Here is a 25915-nt window from a genome sequence, read left to right on the forward strand (position 1 = left end):
GAGACAGATGTCCTCGAAGAACCAGATTTTGGATATCTATTATAAACACTTCTGATTATTTTTCATCAGGGTCTCGGTCATAGTTCTATTGGCAGCAGTCTCTTCCTGCAGAGCATTCAGAACTGCAGTAATAGGATCTGGTGCTACTAAATGACCTGCACCTCTAGCTCCACGGCCACCCCGTGCCCTGCTCATGATATCTGTACATGTAACACAAAGGAATGAGCTGATCAGACCCACACTGAGGAATCACATATACATTAATCATAAATAGTTCACAGATAGCTATGCAACACAAGATACAGTAATACATTATCAGAGTTCCCTCACAAACTGCTCTGATACCATAAAATGTAACAGCCCGTTACGTACCGGTATTGTTAACATTAATTATGATATTAAGCGCAGTTACAATCACAGCAGTTCATTTATGAAACGCGAATAAATTTTTCCCGATTATTACGCGAGCATTTAAAACATAAAAAGGCGTAATAATTAAAAGCTGTGACCGTAACCATAAACTCTTGCGGAAGACTTATTTAAACTATTTTTATCACTTACGTTACTTATTATAAGTTACTAAGGAGTTCCCATAAACTCACTTAGCCAATTTCCAACTTTACGTTTTACACCAATTCGAATATGTTACACTCTAAGTTTTTCTGCGACCAAACAGATCGCAACCAACCCTACTTCTCAGATTATATCTTTGTGTTACTTAATTCCCTTTTTAACAAGCTAAAATACGCTCAATTCGGAGCTCATTTGCTCCGGTTATCGCCGTTTGAAGTTGGATAAGCAATTAGCCCAAACAACCCCAAAAACAGCCCAAACCACTCACTTTGCCCGAATTACTGCACTCAATCGACTCAACCATTTGCTCTCAAATTTTTATCCTACAAACTAGACATCTCAAACTTCATTTTGATATATCACACGCTTAATTTGACGGAGAAACGAAGCGGGAATTAATTTCCCAAATCCGGTCCAGAATCTGCCTCAGGTGCAGGGGCACATGGGCAGTCCGTGTTTCTCTATTTATTTCAGGCCGAAGATCAACCCAGAATTTCCTCAAATTTTGACACAAGGTAGAGGACATCTCAACCTTCAAAATGACGTATGGCACGTCCCTAGGGGACCTCTATAGAGGGAGATATGCTCTTCCGAAGTTCGCCTAAAATCTGCCAATTCTACAGAAAATTCGCCAGAGTTTCCTTTGTTTTTCCAATAATCCCAAATTTGTAAAAGATCATTTAAAACCTCAATGTACCTAATAAACACATGATAATACAGTAATAATCCAATGGGTGGCACACACAAGGACCAACAACGCCTTGGGGCACTTACAACCCAATCCAGTTTATAGTTATTAAACATAGAGTCCATATTAATCATTCTTAAGTAGTTGCAATCACTAACACCTTTTTCATGCATATTTCCATCATACATATTATCATAACCTAAAATAGGCCTAAGGCCCTTCCATCATAATTAGACATGCATCAATACTATTACAATATGGCTTTACAAATTACAACTTGAAACTAAAACTTCAAATTACATTCTTCTAAAATTTCAACTTAATTTAAAAGACAACATAACCAAATACATCACTACTAGACTTAGGCAAAATGGCATGAACAAGATGCTAATGAAGCTACTAATAAATACAAATGACATGTTCATGCCCTAAGTCTAGCCTAGGCCACACGGCCAACAAAATGCAAAATAAGAAACGCTCCATCGCTCACTCTGCGGGCCTCTTGCCCGAGGCTCCTGCTCCACTGCTACCTCCTGAAATAAATGCCCCGAGACGGGGTGAGATATACGAATATATCTCAGTAACCAAGAGGTTAGAAAACTCCACCCAATGGTTCACTTCGATGCATATCAATAGAATACAACAACCACTTTGAAAACGGGATATAGCATGGGATTTAGAGAAGGGGGAATATAAAGAAAACAAAATACGACGATACGGGATGGTAACCCCAATTCCACGTACGCCCTCGGCATATATAAGCCTATGGGTATCATCCAAGGTGTGTTCACAGAAACCACAACCATGATGCCCAAACCAACCAAAACGCCAAAGACATTCCTAGTGTGCTCCTACCCGGATCACACACCATGACCGCAGTCAACTGGAACTCCCTCCTGGAGACCTATCCAGCGGAAGTCCGAAAATGCCCGATGGCTAATAAAACTGTCTACTGGCCAGAGACTCAGTACATAAGTACCCATAGCAATAATGCATGCATGCTCATGTGTTCTATACTATTCATACACACTTCCTACCGTTGCCATCAACTGGCAAGGTGGAACAGAAAAGGGGAACAAGCCCCAGTACCAAGAGGTTACCTTAATTCGCGTTTCCACAAGCTCCGCAGCAGCTTATCCCTCAACTCGGTACACAGCGGAATGCCTACACAGAGGACATTCCCAATCACTCTCAGTTCAACCCATACATGTTAATTTATAATTACACATGTAATGAACCAATTTCTTACCTCAATCCACTTGGTCCCGGACCAAGGGCAATTCACTGATTCAAGATTCGGGATTCAGGTCGACGTACGGCAACCTATACAATAACGTACATCCATCAGTACTCGTCAAATAGTATCAAAACGCAAAAACACAAAAATCCTCCCCATCCTCCCTTGATGGTTCGGCCATTGTAGTGTAAATGTGAGATTTATTTTTCTAAATTTTCTTTCTCATTTTGTTACGTCTCATTAGGTTGTCAATAGGCCGGTTCAAGTGCCGGTTCGTCATTTTCGCGTCGAATTACATCAAAACGCGAAAATCGCCAAATCACCCCTTTTCCCCTTGGAGGTTCGGCCATGTAGGTGTAAATTTGAGATTTATTTTCCTAAATTTTCTTTCTCATTTTATAACACTCCCTTAGGTTGTTTAGAGGCTAGTTCAATCGTCGTTTTTCCGTTTTTCGACATTTACGCATCGTTTTGCGAAATATTTCATTCTGGGCTCATTTAGGTCTCTAACACAATTCATTTTTCTCCATTGATTCAAACACTCTCCAAGCACAACACAACCCATCTAAGCACCATATAACTACACAATTCATTATCCAAACCATTTTTCAACATCAATTCCACAATCTTTCCTCAAAGAATCGAATTTTAACCTATGGCATTCCAAGGAATTTCCATACAACTTTAATCATTCCAACCATCATACATCCTATTATATCATCATACCATCATGCCACCATCATCAAACAAGTCTCAACACCAAAATTCACAAATTCCAAAATCATGATCATCAATTTTTCTAAGTTAAAAATCATCACATTTCACTTAAAATTTTCATTGCATTTCTAGCATTACTACATCATTTTAAGGCATTATCATCTAATAGACATTTTCCATTTGAGCTCTCTAACACAACACATCATAAAATCCCTCTTTAGGGTTCATAAACACAATTCACCAATCAACCATTGAAATGTTGAAATAACTTACCCAAATGCAAGGCAAATGACTCCTCCTAGGTATACTCCACCATTGGAGCATTCCAAAGCTCCATGAACACCAAATTCCACAAGTGAGCCGCGGCCTTTGAGGGGGAGGATCTCAAAATCCAGCCACTTTCACGACTCAAGGATAGCACCAATGGCTTTAGAAGGCAATTTCCAACAAATTTCAAGTTAAACTTTGTTGAATTTGGTTAGGATTTGAGTGATTTAGGTGGGAAGAAAATTTGAAAGAAAACTTGGAGAAAGAAGGAGGGGGGCTCGGTTTTTGGCTGAAGGAGGGGTGAAGGAGGTGATGAATAGTACTTTGATGAGGTGTTTTAAGTGAATTTTAAGTGGGGTGGGTCCCACGCCACCTCACGCGATTTAAAACGCGTCCAAACTCTCACTAAACGTCCGTAAATTCAAAACTTATTTAGAAACTCTAATTTTTAACATTAACTATTCTCCTTTAATTATGCTTGATCAGATGAATTAAGAGTTCTCCACTCGTTCGGAGAAAACACTGTTTTAAGCTATTACGCGCGCCATTGGCACGCTTCCCCAAACTGTCTTAATTTCATCGAATATCATAAGAAATCATATTTCCTAACTCATTAGACCATTTTTAACTCATATTTGAAACCTAGAGCTCAAAATTCCACTGGCACATTTTACGGTGCAATCGTAACGCGGTATTTTCACCCGCGAAAAACACTATTCACTGATTTTTCTGAAACTTGCCTATCCACTCAATTTTTCGTTCTGAACCCATTTCCGGGGTTATTTTTACCATATGAGACCTTCTACTCAATTTTTATCTTCCTAGGGTTGCGTGTTGGCTAATTACCGTTTTGCCCTTTCTTTGTATTTTGGCCAAATCTTTAGGATTTTCACTAATCCATCACTTGATTGCTCACTTAATATTTTAATTACTTGATTTAAAATCGTGAGGTGTTATACCTAACCTATTTGGGGCCTACACAGGCTAATAGGTCAGGCAATACCCCATATTTTTTATATAAGTCTAACCTATTCAAGCTAAAGCCTAATCTAGCTTAGCCTATTTACACCCTTACATCCAATGAAGATTATTATTATTTATATAGACAAGAGAAAATTTTTGTCACGAACTTCAGCTTATTGGTCAATTGTAAAACTGTAAAAATTACCATTGCCTGTCGTACAAGACAAAGAATTAGACAGTTAACAGTTAACTTCTGTTTTTTAACTTCTTGTGTGAACACAAAAGGAGCGGTAGAGAAAACCTGCATGCCTGCAATATTCCCATCCATCTTATCTGTTTCATATCCACTCCATATTTAAGATCATTTATTAGATGCAGAAAGAGAAAAATATAACAATTTGCAAGTTCTCAACGTATATCATGTTGTAGGAGATATAATTTTATCTCCTACACACATATAAAATGTGTGGGGATCATATAGGGTCATGTGAAGAGAAGAGAGAAAAAAGAAAATATGTACTCTACATTATGTAGGAGATAAAATTATCTCCTATAACATGAGAAACATTAATACTTTATTCTTATTAGAGATATATTTTTCTTATGTTGTAGTAAAAAAGTTACCTCATGCTGTAGAAATAAAAATAGAAGTGGGACCCACAGATAAGAGAAGAGAGAAAAAAGAGTGGTGGGACCCAACCTCTTTTTGTGTGTGTATGAAAGTTGTTTATCTCATGTAAAATGAGATAAACATAACCCTTCTTATTATCAGTTACCAACACTACTCTGTTTTCAACATTCTATCTTTTCAACTTGACATTCATTGAATAAAACAACGGAAAATATACTCTTATGTTGTAAGAGAGTATTTTTTTCTCCTACACATACATCGATTTCTGTGTTACTTTTTTATTTTCTTTTTCTTTTTCTATAAGTAGGTGGGTCTCACATATGATTGTCTCTATAGCATGAGAGAACTTCTCTCCTATCGCATGAGATTAATAAAGCCCGTAAAACAAAGAGTTTTATAAGAGTTATGTTGTAGGAAAAATGATTGTGTAATGTTATAGAGATTCATTTTGCGTGCTGTAATTTTTTCTTTTACTTTTTTCTTCAAAAAGTGTGGGCCCCACAAAATATTGTGTGTAGAAAAATTTGTTGTGTCATGTTAAATGACAAATACAAATCCCTAAAACAAACGCTAATAAAGCCTAAAATTTAGCCACAAACAAAGCCAAAGGTTCAGTGGACCACCTTGAAGAAAAAGGCCCAACACAATGAGAGCTTATGTGGAAGAAAAGATTAGTAAAGTTTAATGGACTATTTTTCATGAAACAATCTAGATTGTAGAATTGAAAGAAATTGCATCAATAAACATTGTCATCACATATTTTTTTTTTCTCTGCAATTTGTCAATTTATACACACCCATTTGTTGTGTTGTTCCTAAAAAAACTAGGGTCACCTTTTTTTCATCTATCACACTCAGTATGACAGTATGAAAAAATATTTCTTCAAATTCTTGAATGACTAACTCTACAGAAAATAAAATTATGACTAGAAATGAAGAAAAGAACAAGATCACGTGAAATAGGTATTTGATTGTGTTCTGATTTTTTTCTTTTCTTAAAACTGTTTCGTAAAATAATTAATGAAATAAGTGTTTTATACTTTTTTTTTTGAAAGTTAAAAATCAAAATACAATTAAAACAACAATTTAGATATATTCTCTAAATTTGAATCTAAAAATAATTTAGTTTTTAAAATTATTTTTACAAAACAGCCCGTATCAAACATGTTTTTTTATGTTTGAAAAGAGAATTCAAACATAGCCAAGCAACTTTATTGTTTTCATCTTATACCACATCTTTTCAACTCCAATTGGAAACATAACATAATTTGATTATGTACCATGTGATTGAAGAAAGGAAGAGGCAAGTCGTTTGGTCATGCTTTGCAGTGAATAGTCATAAACTTATACAATCCCATTTGTGAGGTTAAGGGGATGTATTGAATTAGAATTTTAAAAGATTATTTTGAGATAAAAAATCTTATAGATTTTAAAAGATTATCTAAAATTGAATACCTTTAAATACTTTTTTAAAATATTTTTTTTACAATCAATATTTTATAAAATTTTATTTTAAAGTATTTTAATAGAATTTAGAAGATTTGAAAGAACAATATGGATTTATAAGATTTTAAAAAATCATATGAATTTTTAACAAATATTCAAGATTACAAGAGCTAATAAAAAAAATAACAAAGAAATGCAATGATATTAATATAAAAAGTAAAACTTAATATAATTTTCTCAATCAATAATTTAATGTAACTTGATGTCTTATTAAGTAGCAGCTCTCCATATATCTAAAGTTATATTAGCCTCCACGAATTAACATCTTCTTGTTCCCGCTCTTGGGTTTGACCAATGGGTTAAAAATTATCTTCTTCATCTGGTGATACTGAAGATGAAGATGCATCTATTGATTCAATTGAAAATTCATCTGAACGATATTCTTTGCAAAGAAAATTGTGTAGTGCTACCTGATTTTTTGTTGCTTGCATATGAACATATAGGATGCAGAAAACACCAATCCATGGTTGTTTAAGTTTTCCTATGTCTCATGAATTAGTTGATGAATTTCTTTTTTTTTTTGGATAATAGTTGATGAATTTCTATGATGTTATGTTCTGCCCATCAAGTTTCCACTCTCCTTATGAAACACCATCTTCACCCAACTCTTGCATGTCTTAAATGGAGCAATTTTGGAAGCAATGAGCTAAGCTAGAATTTGCATTGTAGTGCATCTGGCAATCAGGACTCAAGGGAGTGGACAAAGCCAATCTTTTGAACTTAGAAGAACTAATGGATGAAAAAGATAGGTGTTTTTGGCTGGTCACATTTTTAGGGAGCTTTTGAGAAGAACAAACCACAAGTCTAACAAAACCTCCTTCTATTCTACCATTTAAAATTAGTCCAGGTACTTTTGAGTGTGATTTTCTATCTTCCATTGTTGAGCTAGTGGATTGATGTGTTACTCAGTAGTAATTTGATTGTGTGTGTGCTTTGTTTAGATGAACGTCTGTTATATGACTTGACTACAAAGCTTCTCCACTTGTGCCATACTCAAGAGAGTAAAGGTATGATAGTTGACATTGCAAAGGATGATTTGCAGTGATTGAACTCAATTCACATATGGGTTAGCTAGTTGCATGTATAATAGCATGTTGAGTCGATTTTGCAACCATACAGAGGGTTTTATGACTATACTGTTTATATTTCATGGTTATTATGAATGTATTGCTATTACATTGTACTGAGGAATATTTGTATATTTGTTATTTGACCCTTATGCAGGTGAGATGATCCTTATATCAGGGGGAGTATATTATCGAATTAGTGCCAACATAGTAGGAGGTTTCTTTTGCTTATTGGGATTAACATCTCACCCTTTATTGGATTTTCATTTTAGGTACAAGGATCCAAGAGGACGAACCAAAAGAATATGTGAAAATATGTTTATGGGCTGACTTGTTGATTAGAATATGTACCCAAAGCTTGATGTATTTAGAGAATACTATATATTGATTCATTACTTGGGATGTTATCTGTTCGTTCTCGCTAGACCGTCACCCGTACCGTTAAATTAGGAATTTAATTAATTAATTATAAGATTAATGAGATAATTTCATAATTGACCCAAATAATTATGGTAAGTGATTAATAATGTTGAAAGTCGCTTTTCTGACGAAAAGTGCAGATACCGGTTCTGCTTCGCGGTATAAGTGCGTATCGGTGAAGTATCCCGAAAAATTATAATAAATGCATGAATATTCCTAGATTAATATTTAGGACTGGAATATCAAGTTTAAAGTTAAAATAATGAGAACTGGTGTCAGAACTAATACTGTCAGCGAGAAAAACGCGTACCGGAAAAATGTTGCGAAAAAGAAAAATGAAAATTTCTAGAAAAATATCTAGGTTAAGAATCTAAAATTTTAGAGTTAAACGAAGAGCGGAAGTAATTAAACTAATATTGCTAGTTTAACTTAAGTGACAATATAAATAGAAAGGGGATCAAAAGCCTAAGCTTTTAAAATTCCTCAGTCGTTGCTGATTGTGGCTACCATTAGGGTCTTTGGAAAGCCTTCAAAGTTTTCATTTTTCTCCTCCTCTCCTCTATTGAAACATCACCCAACCATTAAAGCTCTAGTCTTGTTGAAGGAGAACCCATTGTTGAAGGATTTGGGTGCTTTCTCCTCCTCTAAAGCTTCCATTTTTTTTCTGTTCTCAAAAGGATCCAAGGTAAACTTAACTATCTCCTTTGTAAATCCATAATTTTAATTATAATCTTTATTATATGTTACTGTTGATTCAAAAACGATGTTAACTTAAAGTGATTCGGATACTGTGCGCGACCTTCTTCTTTTCAAAGCCATTTATTTTGTCACTTTGTATCCGTTGGTTTTATTGGTTGCGTGATTTTCAATTTAAAATCCAACACTGTTATTCATGGATTCGGTCCCTGTGTTAGTCGATGGATTTGAAGTCAGTTTGTTGAATCTATGAATAAACTTTGGTCAAATTGTTATATATATATATATATATATATTTTGTTATAGGGAGTCTTTAGTTGGAAAATGTTAAATGATATACATTATGTGGCTATATATATATATTTATAAGATAATAATTATCTAAAATTAAATAAGTTAAATGATATGTCTTAGAAAGGATCTCCAGGTTTGAAATGAAAAAGAAAATAAATCTGATTGCCTTGGAATTTTAGAATATGTATATTGATACTATGATGGTCATTGAACCAAATTTGTGAGTGCATTGGATTCTATTTGTGGTGTGGACCCTTGTGATACCGAGCTCGAGTCAAAGGGGCATACGGGTACAAGTAAGCTTTCGCGTCCTCGGATTGATTTGTTGTTTGTTCCACTGACCTCCATTGGAGGGTGGTTTATATGCATGGTATGTTTTTATGAAAATGTTATATGCATTGATATATGCCTGAGATATGTGAATATGTCTGTTGATTACTTACACAATTAGACTGCGACTCTAGTGTGTAAGGCATGTAGTGTATGGAAGTGATGTTGTTTACTTACACAATCAGACAACGACTCTGGTGTGTAAGGCATAAGACTGCGACTCTTATGTTTAGATAGGTCACAGACGTGCATAATCCCTATCCTGTTCCTTGGCCAGTCGAACCGCATTTGCATACATCACATGATTACTGAGTTAAATGTTAGCTCGTTGAGCAAGATATTATAATGTCATGAAATATATGCTTAACATGAACATGCATTGAAATTACTGTTTTGAACTTATATTATGCCTGTAAGCTTGGGGCGGAAGAGTCCTTGAGGACCTCTTGTCTTACTGAGGTTTCTTTTTAGAGATATCACCCCACGTTTGGGGCACATTTTTCAGGATCAGGTATCTCAGGGGTTAATACCTCGGGCGGCAGGAGGCCGGAGCTGAGTTGAGATTTATGCTTTTATGATGATATGCTTGGATGCTGACATGTTTTACATTTATTATCATGTTATTGGATTTAAGACTCTGTTGGGCTTTGTTGCCATATTTGCTGAGCATAAGGATTGTCCATGCCACATTGATGTTAGTTATGCTTGTAGTTTTGAGTTGTATAAACTATCAGGATGGTCTGGTCTACGTGTTGTAGTTCCGTGACTAGAGACATAGTTACTTAATATATGAGGTATTTCAGTTAGTTGTTTGATTGCAAATTACATACAGACAATGTTTTGAAAATGATTAAATAATCAACTTGGTAAATGATAATGACGTCATAATTGAAAAGAAAAAGTTTATTCCGTATTTTAATTAAGCGTAGCTTAATACGATGACATGATAACAAACCTGGTATACACGGGGTGTTACAATATTCATTGTGTAGGTGGTAGATGTATGCATTATGAGATATCTATGAGAGACATCGTATGATTATATAGCCAATGTATCAATCACTACACACTATGATGGGCGTAGTAGCCAAGGCGTAGGTGTGAGTGCTCAGTGATGACATCAATAAATAATGTAGCTGACTACAATCTCTCTATAGTTAGTTGATAGATCTATTAGGAGGTCAGGTGGATTTATTGAAGATGTAATGGTCAAGATAGATAAATTTGTCTCCCCTATAGATATTATAATACTGAACATGGAGGAAGATGCTGAAATTCCTCTACTTCTTTGGAGATCCTTCTTAGCTACTGTAAGAGGAATGATAGATGCAGAGCATGGGAAACTCATGTTGAGGATGAATAAGGAGACAATCACCATTGATGTCTTTGAATCAATGAAGCATCCGATTGATAGAGGAGATTGCTTCACGATTGATGTAATTCAAGATGCAGTTGATGACCCCATTAAAGAGGCAAGTTCCCCATTTGAGCTAGAGAAAATCAATGAAGATGCAAGTGCAGAATTTGTTGATAAACAAGAAGAACCAGTGGTGGAAGAGTTAGAGAAAAAGATTGATGATATCTCTCTTGGTGCACCAAAGGTGGGGCTTAAGGAGTTACCTCCAAATCTAAAATATGCTTTCTTTGGTGACAAGAACACTTATCCAGTCATCATCAATGTAGAGTTGACATCTTTGGAAGAAGAGAATCTTCTCAAAGTATTGAAGAAGCACATAACTGCCATTGGTTGGTTCTTTTCTGATCTAAAAGGTATAAATCTTTCCTTTTGCACTCATAAAATACTTATGGAGGATGATATTAAACCAGTGAGGCAGCCACAAAGGAGACTCAATCCAACCTTGAAAGAGGTTGTGAGGAAGGAATTAGTGAAGCTATTAGATGCAGGAATGATATATCTCATCTCTGACAGTGCTTAGGTGAGTCCACTTCAAACAGTGCCCAAGAAAGGAGGAATCACAGTTGTTAATAAGGATGATGTGCGTCGATTACAGAAGACTTAACACAGACACTCGGTAGGATCACTTTCCAATCCCTTTCTTGTATTAAATGTTAGAGAGACTAGCTGGTCACACTTACTACTGATTCTTGGATGGATACTCTGGATATAACCAAATAGCAATAGCTCTAGAAGATCAAGAGAAGACCATTTCTACTTGCCCTTACGGAATCTTATCATACCAGAGGATGCCTTTCGGTTTATGCAATGCTCTAGCCACATTTCAAAGGTGTATGCTTTCCATATTCTCTGAAATGATTGAGAAACTTATTGAGGTTTTTATGGATGATTTTTCTGTTTTTTGGTTCCTATTTTGACTCTTGTTTAAAAAATTTGTCTTATGTTTTGCAAAGATGTCAAGAGAGTAATTTAGTATTGAATTGGGAAAAATTCCACTTTATGGTAAAAGATGGCATTGTTTTAGGCCATAAGGTTCTGAAAAAAGTATAGAAGTAGATAGAGCTAAGATAACCATTATTGAGAAACTTCCCCCTCCACTAATGTACGTGGTGTGCGTAGTTTCTATAACAACCCACATTAAGAGATCTTGAGATAATAAAAGAAGTACAAATGTGATTACTAGGTTACACTAATTTTTGAATAAGTAAGCTTTTGATGTGAGTTTTGTTGAGTAAATGAATGAATTGACATGCTAAAATTTGTGATGATACAATTCATGTCAAGTAAGGTAAATTAGACCTAAATAGGGGTCAAAATATAACTATACGAAAGTAAAGGGACTAATTTTCAAATAAGCAAAATAATGGTCTAAGCCTAAGTTTGATTGTGTAATTAAATTCTTTATAGAATTTTGATGACTAGAAGTGGTCTTGGATTAATCTAATTATGTCTAAATTAATTTAAAAAAATAAGTCAAAGCTTGGTAAATTAAAAGCCAAAGATGGCTATAAAAAAAAGAAGCCAAAGATATGTTAAATTGAATGAAAAATCAAAGTATGTAGTCAAAGTTGACTAGTTTGCTAACCTAGTCTTATTTTCTACTAAATGTTTGATTGAATGCATTCTTTTGGTTCATTATATAGATAAAAATATATGGTTAATAATGGAACAATCATATTAATTTAAAAGGATGATATAACACCTCGCATTTAACATATATTAATATATTAAATGTGAATTAAAGGGTAGGATTAGTGAAAATCTTGAAATTAAGGCCAAAAGACAAAGGAAGGGTAAAACGGTAATTAGCCAAACACATAACCCTAGGAAGGTAAAATTGAGTAGGAGGTCTCAAATGGAAAAACTAACCCCGAAAATGGATTCAGAACGAAAAATTGAATGGTTAGGCAAGTTTCAAACAAAATTGTGTAGATTTGGAGAAAATCTCCACCCAAACCCACGGCGAAAGTGTGTAGATTTGTGTTCTTGGAATTGTCTGATCCTTCAATGCTTTAGTATGTTGTGGAGCCAAGCTTGTGAGTAAGTTTTAACACTTTTTATTGGTTGAATCATGAATTTTAATTTTGGTGACCTAGGGTTGGTTTGTATGAATTGATGTAGTTAGAGAGCTCAAATTAAAATTGTGTATTAGATAAAAGTGGCTTAGAATGTTGTTTTAGAGTGATTGATGTCATAAAAATTATTGATGAAATTAGATGATAACTTAGGAAAATTTTGTGTTGAAATGTCAACACTTTGTGAAATTAATATGTTGGATGATTGTGTAATAGAGTTGTTCAGTGTTTGTATGAGTTAATTATAGGATTGTATGATGTGTGAGAGTGTTAAATTGGATTGAATACCCTTTGGTTATAGGGCTTGAAGAATTTGGCCAATATAGGGTATTATGGGTTTGATATTGTAAAATTATGTAATTGATGTGGTGTGGTGTTAATTGGTGTTTCGATGAGTTGTATGATGGTGTGGTGAAGTGGAATTGGAAGGAAAAATGTTGAGTGGGTGTGGGAGTGTATATTCGGCCATTTAAGGAAGAAATAGGAAGGATGGTGCTAGGTGTAAATTAAATTGAATTAAGGACTTGAATGAGTGTTGTGGTAACTTGTGAAGGCATAGGAACCTTGAAATAAAATCAAGAATTTTTTTTGGTAATTATGGCCATAAGGCCGAACCTATGCTTGTGGGGAGGGTAACTTTTGGTGCTTTGAAATCTTAATGATTGCACCTTGTATTGATGATCCTTGGTGGGTTGCCTTTGGTCCTTGACCAAAGGGATTTTGGTAAGTTGTCATAATTATATGCATGGATATTTAATGAGCATGTATATGTTGTGGGTTGGTTTGAATTGAAATGGAAATGTCCTATGTGTAGGCATTTCTAGTAGTACCAAGCTCGGTGCCGGACTAAATTGGAGCTGCTAAGAAAGAGATTAATCAGGTAATCCCTTGATAATGGGGTTTAATCCCCATGTGTGCTCCACCATGCCTCTTGAAGATAGTGGTTGGAGGTGTATGTTGGTAGTATAGTATAACATGATCATGCATATTTGTATGTATAGTGGTACATGGGATGTACCATGTCTCTGGCCAGTAGACAGTTTTCCTTCGGGCGTTATGGACTTCCACTGGATAGGTCTCCATGAGGGAGTTCCAGTTGACCTGGGGTCGTGGTGTGTCATCCGTAGAGGAGCGCACTAGAAAGTCTCGGGTGGATATAGATGGAGGGTGCCTTGGTTGATGTTCTGGGAACACTTCCTTAGATTGGAACTCGTAGGCTATATGCCGAGGCCAATAGGCCGGATGTTGCATGGTATTGACATCGATCATTCCAGCTTCATCGTATTTTATTCCCTATGCTTCCCTACTTCACTAAATCCCTTGCTTTATCCCGTTTTGAATGTTGTATAATATTATTGATATGCATCTGAGTGAGCCATGGGGCGGAGTAATCTCCAAAACCTTTGGGTTACTGAGATATATTCATATATCTCACCTCGTTTTGGGGACTTTATTTCAGGTAGTGATAATGGAGTTGGAGCGGCGGGCAAGAGGCCCGTAGGATGAGCTTGGACATTGGATTATTCTATATTTTGGAGCCATTAGGCCTAGGCTAGACTTAACAATGCATGTGATTCAGGATTATCATTGTCATCTTTGTTCATGTTATATTCTGTCCAAGTTTAGCCATTATTTCTCATGATTTATTTTGGAGGTCCATTATGTATATTTGAAGGATTGATGTAAATGTGGTAAAGAAACATGGTAATTTGTAAACTTGAGACTTTGTATAATATTGAAGCATATATATGATGTAAGGGTCAATAGGCCTATTCTAGGATTTGATTTATGTTTTATGTCATGCAAAGGAATTAATGTGATTGAAATGGTTTAAGATTTGATAATGCCAATATTGAATTTGTAAAGTAAGCTAATTGATATAAATTGTGAAGGGTTGTAAGAGCACCAAGGCATTGCTGGTCCTTGAGTGCCACCTATGTTTATTAGGTACCATTTGAGGTTAGATAACACACTTTTAAAGGTGGGATATGTTGAAAAAACAAAAGAGACTCTGGCAAAATTTCTAAAAATCGGCAGATTTTGAGTTAACTTTGGGAGAGCATATCTCCCTCCACAAAGGTCCAGTAGGGACATTCCATATACCATTGTAAATCTTGAGATGTCAACTACCTTGTGTCAAAATCTAAGAATCATAAGAGTTGAACATAGCCCTGTAGAAGCCAGAGAGCACAGACTGCTCAAAACGCCCCTTCACATGGGGCTGTCATTGTGTGTTTTTGGGAAATTTGTTCCTGTTTCGTTTCTTGGTAAAATCAGGTGAATGATATCTCAAATTGAAGCTTGAGGTGTCTAATTTACTTTATAAAAATTTGAGAGCCATTGGTGAAGTGGATTTTCCAGAATCGTTGAGAGAGTGAGGACTGTTTGTAGCCCTATTTGAGGTTGGCTGGCAGATTTGCTAGTCCAACTTCAAACGGTGATATTCGGTGTAAAATTTTTTTTTTTGGAGCATGTAATAGCTCTTTAGAAAGATAATTAAGTATAGAATAACATACTAAAAGATGAGAGGTTCACGACATGCGAATTTTCTGCAGTAATTAAAATACTGAACCATGTTCGGATAAGTAGAAAATGAAAAAGTGTGATTTAAGCTAAGTGGGTTTATGGGAACCCCTTATTGTCTCGAGAGAAGTATTATATGATATCTAGATATTTTATATTATTATTCCGCAATGTGTTTTCAGTTACGGTCATAGCTTTTATTTATTACGCTTTATTATTATTTTAAATTCTCGCGTAATAAAAAAGAAAAAGTTTATTCACATTTTCATAAATGAATTGTTGTGATTGTAATTGCGCTTAATATCATAATCAATGTTAACAATACCGGTGTACAACGGGCTGTTACAGATGACCAAGTCAAATTTAAAGAAAAGTTGGTAAATTATTGGTTATGTTAGTTGTGTTGAATTTCTACATGTTTGATGAATTTCTCTTCACATGAAGAGCACGAAATTCCTTCTTGTCTTGGTCATGTAAGTGGGCTGAACATGAATAATAAAGGAACCAATAAGAATTGATTAAGTGTTAGGTTAGAAAGTCAAAAATGTAGGCTAGTTAGTAAAGTTGATGACTAAGTGAATTTGTTAGATTTTTATGGTGCAAGTCAGTCATCCTCCCTTGTGTGAATGTAGCCGAAGGTTCTAGGAGAGTAATGAAAATAGGTGGACCAATGGAATTGGTTGTTATGTTGACAAAGTGAATACATGAAAGAAAAGTTAAAAACTTGGAAGATTAGTTAAATAACTTAGGATATTTTTATCACATAAATTGGTCATCTCTTTGCCTCTTTGTCTCACGAGCTCTCTCTTCTCTCCTCTTGTTTCTTCATAGTCGTGTATGTCTCTCAAAAAAGGGGAAGTTCATACTAAGTGATCTAAACACTTTTAGGTTAAAGTTTCTACGTGAAACATGCAATTTAAGAGCTTGTGATCATGAATATGTGATTAGTTTTTCTTGAGAGATTGTGATGAGTGGATTTTATCCTTTCTAAAGTCATGAAGGTGTGGCTGCCATGGTGTTGAAAGATGAGGTTTTTGGTGGTTTAAAATGTGGAGATTAACCTAGTGTTGCTTTGGAATCTATTTAAGGTAACATACTTGATTTGTAATGGTTTAATCTTGAGATTTCATCTTTGTTCTTCCTATTTTAAGGTTGAATATATGATGTTATATTATATTCTTGGATAAATGATGGGGTTTGAAGTCTTAGAATTGTTATTGGTTGATTTAAAAGTAAACTAAGCATTAAAAGCTTTTAAAAATGGCAAGATGGTTGGTTTAAAAACCTAATTAGGGTTCGGCAAACACATGTTAAATATATTATACCATGGGTTTAATGTTATTTCTAAAAGAAATCAATGATCATGATGAGTATTTAAAAGATTGAAGTCATTGGATTTGAGTTTAAAGAAAAGGAAAAGTGACAAACCCTAATGGAGGCAATCTGGCATGTTTTAAAAAAATTATAATTGGAGTTGTAGAACTCCAAATGGAGTGTGGTTTGTACCAAATTAATGATATATAAGTCTATTATAATATATCGAAATTTCAGAGTAATCGAACCAGAATTGAAGATTTCGTGAATAAAAGAGTGAAGTTTGTTCAGGCTGTAAAGGAATTATGTTTACCTTTAGTCCAAATTGGAAAGGGCATATCTCACTCATTTATTAATGAAATGAAGAGTGAGAGGTATCGCAATTTAAAAGCAAAAACGATTTATTTAATTGAATAATAAGTGACATGAATATTATGCTTACTCAGTAGCTCTAATATACATCACAATATAAGATAAGAACTAAAATGCAAAGAAGTGAGATATTTTGCTATCTTCAAGACAACTATATAAAAAATTATTAAAAACATATCATACAAACTAATAACCATTCCATTTATAACCAAATAAAAATGACAACAAAAATTAAAATTAAAATGCATAATAAGGGATATCAATAAGAAGTAAATAACAAAACTTAGAAAAATAAAATTATTGTAAAATAAAAATTCAGGCTCCACTCATCGGTCTAATGCTTGATCAAAGCATTGAGAGGTCTTAAAAAAATCAGCTATATCTAAAGATATTTTTGCTACTTCAAGAGCATGAGGAGTCTCACTAACAAAAATATTATTGGTCTCAGTAGTGGGCTTAATTTCAACAGCATGAGATTCACCACTCTCGCCTTTGTTTTCCATAGATGCCTGGTATAAATTAACCAAATATTTTGGCATACTACAGGTACATGACCAGTGTCCAGTAATGCCGCAATGATAGCAGACACTCTCATTAACCACCTTGTTTTCATTTGGCAATTCCATTTTCTTTTTTCCTTTATCATGATTCAAGCCAAACTTTGCTCTTCTAGGGCGATTAAATTTTCTGCCACCCCTATGATGATAATTTCCTTGTCCACGATCATAGACTTTAAAACGACCATAATTTTTCATTGAATTAGCATATACTTCAGGCAATGCTTTTGAACTTGCATGCCACAAATCATGATTTTACAGCAGTAATTTATTTGTTTGCTCTGCAGTTAAGAGTATTGAGATTAACTCAGAATATGTGGCAAATTGGCGTTGCCTATATTACTATCGCAATATTAATTTAGAAGCATGAAAGGTGAAGAAAGTTTTCTCTAGGAATTTTGCATCAATTAGCGTTTTACTGCTTAACTCAAGTCGTGAGACAATATCAAATAAAGCAGAATTATAATCAGACACTAATTTAAAATCTTGCAGCCTGAGATGCTTCCAATCATATTATGCTTGAGGAAGGATGACAGTCTTGGTATGATCATACCTATCCTTCAATCTCTTCTAGAGGATCTGAGGGTCTCGAACGGACAAATATTGATTTTGCAGGCTCTAATGCAAATGAAGACGGATAAGGATCAGTTCATTTGTCTTACCCTTCTCATCAGAGCTTCCAGCTTCTGTAATAACTTTAGCAAGACCTTGCCCTTAAAGGTGCATCCCCATGTCTAGACACCAAAGTAGGTAATTGTTACCACTCACCTCCAGGATGTGGAATATAACACTTCGTATTTCTAAATGTATGATTATATATGATAATGTGAATTAAAAGGGAAGGATTAGTGAAAATCCAGAAATTAGGGACAAAATACGTAAAAAGGCAAAATGATAAATTACCAAACATGTAACCCTAGGCATGAAAAATTGAGTAGAAGGTCTCAAATGGCTAAAATAATGCCGGAAATGGATTCAGGACAAAATATCGAGTGGATAGGCAAGTTTCAGAAAATTTGATGAATAGTGATTTTACCGGTGTAAAATACTGCGGTATAATTGTATCGATAAGCGTAAAAATACGATCAGTATTTATAGGAAGTAAAAATATAATGTGAACGAGAAAAATACGTAGGTTATGAATTTGTGGATTAAATTGGATCATTTAAAAAAGTTAAGTGACATGTGGGACCCACTTTAAGTGACTTGAGGGGCTTAAATGCATAGAAAATCATATTTGGCTCTTTCTCTCTCCTCTCTTCTCCCTCACCATCGACCTCTCCTCCATAAATTTTTTTTCTGTGGGGCCGACTCTGGGAGCGCTACCAGGATGATCCAAACATGGGACTTTTGCTGGATAGGGCTCATGAGGAGTTCTAGTTGGATTTTGCCATGGGGTCATCTCATCCATGGGAGGACGTGCCATACTTCATTTTAAAGCTTGAGATGTCCTCTATCTTGTGTCAAAATATGGGATTTTTTTGGGTTGCACGTAGCCCTGTAGAAGCCATTGAAGATGGACTGTCTAGAACGCACCTGTGCAGGGGCTGTTTCTGGAAATTGTTGGGAATTTTATTCTTGCTTCGTTTCTTGGTCAAATTAGGTGTATGATACGTCAAATTGAAGCTTGAGGTGTCTAGTTCCTTGTATACAAATTTGAGAGCAATTGGTTGAGTTGATGTTCCAGAATAATTGATTGAGTGATGGCTATTTGGAGCCGGTTTGAGGTTGGCTGGCAGATTTGCTTGTCCAACTTCAAACTGCGATATCCGGAGCAAACAGAAGCTTTATGACTCGTGTGATAGCTTCCTAGAAAGGTAATTAAGTCTAGAATAACATATTAAAATATGCGAGGTTTTTGGCATGCATTTTGTACGCAAAAATTAAAAGACCGAACCGTGTTCGGATTGGTAGAAAACGTAAAAGTGAGATTTTGGCTAAGTGGGTTTATGGGAACCCCTTAGTGACTTGAGAGAAGTAATATATATTATAAAAGTAGTTTAAATAATTATTTCACGAAGAGTTTACAGTTACGGTCACAGCTTTTATTTATTACGCTTTATTGAGACTAATGGCTATCATTGAGTGAATTTTACAGGTGAAGAAAAGGGAACAAACAACAAGAGCGCGACTGGTTATTTTTATTTTTCTACGCATTTTCTTTGTAGAGTAAAATCTGTTGCTGAGGACAACAACATTTAAATCTGGGAATGGGGAACGCGCGGTTCATGTAAGCATAATTGAGTAAGCTGGAGGAACTTCATGAGTACACACAGAATATCCGGCTAAAACCGGGAACTATCTCAAATCATTTCTTCTTTGCTTAGATCTTTTTTAATTGAATTTTTAATTTTTTAGTTTATTTTGAAAACCCCAAAGCCATTGTTTTTGTGAAAAGTTTGAAAATTTTACTCAGTTCTTTTAAATGGAAAAATGGCAGAATTTTTTTTATCAGTAATTGATTTAGAGCATGATGATGCACCTTCTTAATTTTCATAATGAGCATCAATGTAATGATTTTCATGATTCATTGAATATTCTCTTTAGTGATAAATTTTTTTGAGATAAAGAATAGAGAAATTACTGTCCATTCATAGCCGTGAGGTTTTGAGCCTATACAGAAAATTTTTATTGAGTGTGCATCCCATTGTATGAAAGACTCTAGAACTTGCTTTGTTTCCTGCTTGAATTGGTATATGATATATTCTATGGATATGATTGAGGCTTTTTCTTTCTTTAAACTAGATGGCCAAATAGCCAACCATTGATGACATTCCTTAGTTAAACCCTTTTGAGCCTAGGCCTGTTTATTATTTGAAAACCTATAAAGATGAATAAGCCACTTTCCATATAAATCCTCACCTTATTTGAGATTAATTTTCAGATTTGAATTGAGGAAAATGTGTTAATTGTTGATGACATAAATTGTGATGTATGGAAGTACAGGGAAAAAGGCAAAAGCCAAGGAAGTAAGGTTGGTTAGAAAGCAACAAAGAAAGAAACAAAGAAAAGGAAAAATACTCAGAAAGCGAAAAAGAAAAGAAGTGAAAAGAAAGAAAAAAAATTGTTCTGAGAAAAGAAAACGACAAACAAGAGAAGAGTTCAAAAGAAAAAGAAGAAGAATAGACTGAAAAGAAGAAAGAAAGTTGTTTACGAATTGTAAACGATTACAATTATTCCTCTTTGAATCTGGATTTTAATCTTGCAGCTCTTTCTCTAAATTTTTCCTTCCTTTAGCCAGGCCAAGTTATAACCCTAAGAAGGACCTCTTGATTTGTGAGATGTGTCACAATAATTGTGAAGAGCGAGAATATAAGCAAGCCTATGGTGGCGTTGATTCAGTGGATACGAGTGAAACACCAACCCTCTAAACAGTTGAGTGTGAGTGAATTGAATTCTTAGTGAGTGAGTGTTTCAGGAAATTTTCCTTATTCATGATCTTAAGAAATTTTGTTGCAGCTTTTAACTAATGAATTATCAATCTTGTTGATTGATGTATCATTCCTTAGAGTCTGAATGCTCTGTAATCATGTCTCTGATTGAATCATTTCTGTCAAATTCCATGCAATTAAGAATTCCTACTCCTTATTCCCTTAGTTTTATTCTGATTGATTGCTGAGGACAGCAATATTCAAATCTGGGAATGTTTGTGTAACATCCTGTAAAAATTAGGAACGTATATAAACTGCCACTAGTGACATTAATTCTTTTTTTGAACTCGAAATATATATATATATATATATATATATATATGTATGATTCAGATGGAATAAATGCGAGTTAGGAAATTCAATTTTTGTGCATGCATGTTATTAGGGACAAGTAGGAATACTTTAGGAATTTGAATATTGGTTATAAGTATGTGATTAATTTTAATTCAAGGAATAAACTCTTTAGTAAATAATTAGAGAGTACATAACATAATAAGGCATGGGTAATTCTTAGATGGAAGAACCATTGGACTTGTAATTTTGGACCTAATCCTTGTGTTGGCCGACGACCCAAAGGCCTTAAAGGGGGACTTGGTTCAGCCCTAATCTCTTATCTCACTCACATCTTATCCTTAATGAATCCTCAAGGTTGCCATGCATTGGTTGGGTATTAACACATGGCAAAACATCTCCCACCTTGGTATCCCTCTATGCACATAGGGTAGACAAAAATTCTGATGACTTGTTGCTTTAGCCAAGCCCATTCAGTTTTATTACATGCAACCAATGGGAGAGGTGTGAGCAGCTTGCATGTCATTCCATAGGGTAGAAATCCCTCACCCATTTACACCCTTTCGTGCACTGAAAAGGGAGAAAGCCTAGCTACTTTTCTGATTTTTGTTAGCTTTTAAATCAGCTTTATAACCTCCATCCTTTCCCCCTAGGCGCTGGTTATGTAGGATAATGAGCTGAAGATTTATCTTGTATAAACAAGAATAAAACTTAGCCTTTCAATCCTCTCCTTTCCTCCCTAAAACCGTGAGCTGTGTGGAGTAAAAGACCTCAAGAAAAATTACACACTATCCTCTCCATTCTTGCTAGAACCGTGACCATCTCTATAGAACACCACCAACCTAGTTGTTAGTATAATCTTACATTTTTCCCTACTTTTCTAACCAGAAACTGTGAGCTCCATTAGCAAGGGACGAAAGTAATTCAACATCTTCTCCTTTGTTCTTTGTTCAGCCGAAAGTCCACCATAAGGAGGTGAGCCATTTTCTTTTCTCCTTATTCATCTCTTCCCATAAATCGGTTCTCATTGGATTTTTCTATTTGCATGCGCAAGATTATGCCTTGGTTAAGTCCCTACCTCCATTACACGTTGCTAGGTATGAGCTCTTGAACATTGGAGGGGGAAGCTTGCTGTTAGTTTGAGTTGGGGTCTTGGGTGTGTAGACAAGAATTCGTAAGTAACCTCAAATCCTCTTGTGCTTCTAGTTGTTCGACTTTAGGGCTTATTGAAAGATAGATTTTTTCTATTTAATTCCTCCTAAATTATGCCCTTTGGAACCGATTTGGGCTTAGTGCTTTGTAGCACAAAGATTGGTTTTTGGAGCTTGGAATAAAGTCTCCATGGTGAGATTGTTGTTTGATAAATTAAAATGAGATGTAGAGTGATGAATATGCTACTGTATTAAGTTACTTGAATTTAATTTAAGTTGACAGCATGCTTTAGGTTCCTTGTAGCGCACCATAGGTAGCTTGGTTGGAAATTTGAATAAAAAATCCTTAATACCTTTTAATGAGGAAAACCGATTCTGTTTTGGGTTGAGAAACCTTGGATTTGTTCACTGTTAACGAGTTAGTAATAGTTATTTAAGGTCAGAAAATTATTAAGAAAAGAATCCTAAAATCCAATTGGGAGTTAAGGGAAAAAGGGAATAAAAATGCCTGCTGCGTATAGGGAATAATGTGACGAACGATTTTGACTTGTAATATTTTTTGCTTAGGTGTGCATAACTCTTGAGTGTTGATTGATTATTGCTGCTGTTTGGTAATATTTGTGGCACGCGAGGTAAGTGTTCGGTGGCGAGGCCTAATGTGACTATTAGCTAGAGTATGGAATTGTGAATTTTTGCTCACATGTACTTTGAACTCGTATGCTGTTATATGTTATTTGTATTCTGCCTTGGACATGATGTGATGGAAATTCTGCTTTGGGAATTAACTGTTATTTGGCAGCTTGGTATTAAAAATACATGAACTATAAGCCATTCGGATGATGATCTATGTTATGCATATGCACTTTATAATTCATCTGTTTTCTTTGTGTGTGCGAAGCATATCATGGCATACATGCACGAATTTTATGCTACTCTTAGAACTAAGAATATTTATGAAAAGAATCATTTGTCTGAGCACGCATCATATAGGCACCCCTCCGGTACCAGCGTATGGGACACTTGTCTTCAGTTCGCATAGGTCACAGTGGAATTCACCTTTGATGGAGCCAATATGGAATCTCCACTGTGCATGATGGTAGTACGTGCACTTTAGTGCTACGAACGTACCTTACTATGGCGTTATATACGCACTCAGATGTTATGTTAGTTTTGACGGAAATCTAAATGTTGATGCGACTGTTTTGGAGTTATGTGCCTAGTTTAATACTATTGCGTTACTGGTTTTGCGATCACACTACTGGGATTTTTCTCACCCATTTAGGGCTCAATTTATATAAAATTGCAGGAAGACGAAAAAGCATATGAAGACGTTGTTATTTGGAAATTTGCTATTTACTGCCGCTTTTTGGAATTTCTGCTGTTGACTGTTTGTCTGTTGGATATTGGCTGACTTTAGTATAATGTTGTAATATTTTGGAAGGATGAACTACTGTTGGAAACACGTTTTCACGTGATGTTTTTAATATTTTATGGTCAGCTTGTAATTCCTAAGATTTGGGTTGCGTTTTGCGAAAAATCAATTTCTGAACGTTTTGAGTGCTGATTTATGAACTGTTTTGCGAGCACTTTGCGAGTTCTGTTTCGTGGGGCAACAGACCTCCGATTCACTTATAATTTATATGCACGCGAAGCCCCAGATGTCTAGTTTCAGATTATATAAACTTTACAATAAAATTTTAAAAGCTCGATTTATCACAATTTTTACAAGACAGACAGGTTTTTCAAGAAAATTATTATTTCAACAAACCATGTATTTTGTAAAGTTCCACTCTGATTTTCGTAAGCATCCAGATTTCAAATTAAGAGTTTAATTAACTACTTAAAAATGCATCTTCAGTATTTAAGCAATGACCATAGAACTCTAATCCGCTTAGCAAACATCTCCCTTGGATGCATACAAGGGAAGGTGTCACACTAAATGGTATCAGAGCAGTTTTGGTTCATGGTGTCTGTTTACTTGTTGAAATGTTTGCTGTTTGTTGAACTGCCTGCTGATTGTAATTGACTGTTAAATAAATTGTTGTTTGCGGTGTGATAAAATGTTTAATTGTTTGAGATATAGCAATTGTTGTAAGTAGACTGTTAGAAACATGCCGTGATAGGGACAGATGCATTGTTAACTTATCTGACTTGAGCTCGAGTACCTACGTGGGATTGCTATCATGAATAGCTTGCAGTGAGTCTGATCAGCTCATTTCGTGGTATTGTGAGTGCAAAAACATGGCAGGTACCCGAGGTTCTTCTCAGGGAAGACCTAGTAATGCAGCTGACGACCTTATCGCTACTGTTGGGGGGTTGGCCACTTTTGTCCAGAACATGAGTCAAGAGTGGAGAGAATATCGGCATCAGAATCCGAACCAACCCCAGATGCAGGACAATGATGAGGAAATTGCCAGGCGAAGGTTGAAAGATTTTCGAAATTTTCAGCCTCCTACATTTGAAGGTGGGGATAACCCCGAGACTGCAGCAAGATGGTTGCAGATGATTGAGCACATATTTGACCAGATGGGATGCCCTGAAGCTCAGAAGGTTGACTATGCCTCATATCAGCTGATTGGTGAAGCTTTGACTTGGTGGACCAGTGTGAGGGCTTTGCTTCGAGCTCAAAATGTTGATCTAACTTGGGCAGTGTTCAGACGGGTTTTTCTAGACAAGTTTTTTCCTAAGGCTATGAGGAGGATGAAACACACTGAGTTACTGTCACTGCGACCGAATAATATGACTGTCAATGAATATATTGCTATGTTTGGGCAGCTGATGGAATATGCCAATTTCGATCGGAACATCTATGATGAAGAGTGGCAGGTGGAGAAATATGAAAGTGGACTACACCCGGAGATCCGCAAGCTTATGTTGACTACAACAAATCGTACTCTACCTGAATTGATTAATTAGAGTCGGCAAGCGGAGGAAATTATAAATGAAGCTAGGAATCTGTCTAAACAGCCAATGCAATCACAAGGAGGAAGTAAAGTGGGTCGGTTCTTCAGAAAGATTACCGAAATGAATAGAGGCAAGGGTCCGCAGTTGCAAGCTCGGACTGGAAACTTCAAGAGGAATAATGCTCCTGGACAATCTTCAGCCGGACGACAGGGTCCCAATGCTTGTGCTACTTGTGGAAAGAATCATGCTGGAATCTGCCGACGTGGAAGCAATGTATGCTACAGGTGTGGTCAGTCGGGACACTTTGTTTCTGATTGCCCACAGAATGCTAATCAGCCTCGTACTCAAGCTCGAGTGTTCACCCTTGAGGAAAATGAAGCTCAGAAATATCCGAATCTTATCTGAGGTAATGTAATTCTTAATGGTTATCCTCTTTTTGTTATTTTTTATTCTGGAGCATCAGGTTCTTTTATTGCAAAGCACACTGCAATG

General features: G+C 35.5%; 1 protein-coding gene across 1 annotated transcript; it reads left to right on the forward strand.

Moving 5' to 3' along the window:
- Positions 1-24760: 24760 nt before the first annotated feature.
- LOC133288730 (uncharacterized) lies at positions 24761-25435 on the forward strand. Its single transcript, XM_061486548.1, has one exon. The coding sequence runs from the start codon at positions 24761-24763 to the stop codon at positions 25433-25435; it is 675 nt and encodes a 224-aa protein (XP_061342532.1).
- The last annotated feature ends 480 nt before the right edge of the window (positions 25436-25915 follow it).

Source organism: Gastrolobium bilobum, unplaced genomic scaffold (genome assembly GCF_033153095.1).
Source record: "Gastrolobium bilobum isolate Gb01-03AN ecotype WA unplaced genomic scaffold, APGP_CSIRO_Gbil_v1 utg3094, whole genome shotgun sequence".
Lineage (NCBI taxonomy): Eukaryota > Viridiplantae > Streptophyta > Magnoliopsida > Fabales > Fabaceae > Gastrolobium > Gastrolobium bilobum.

What these genes read in the sequence shown, in the direction of transcription:
- LOC133288730 (XM_061486548.1), top strand. Translation starts at nt 24,761, where the DNA reads ATGGCAGGTACCCGAGGTTCTTCTCAGGGAAGACCTAGTAATGCAGCT.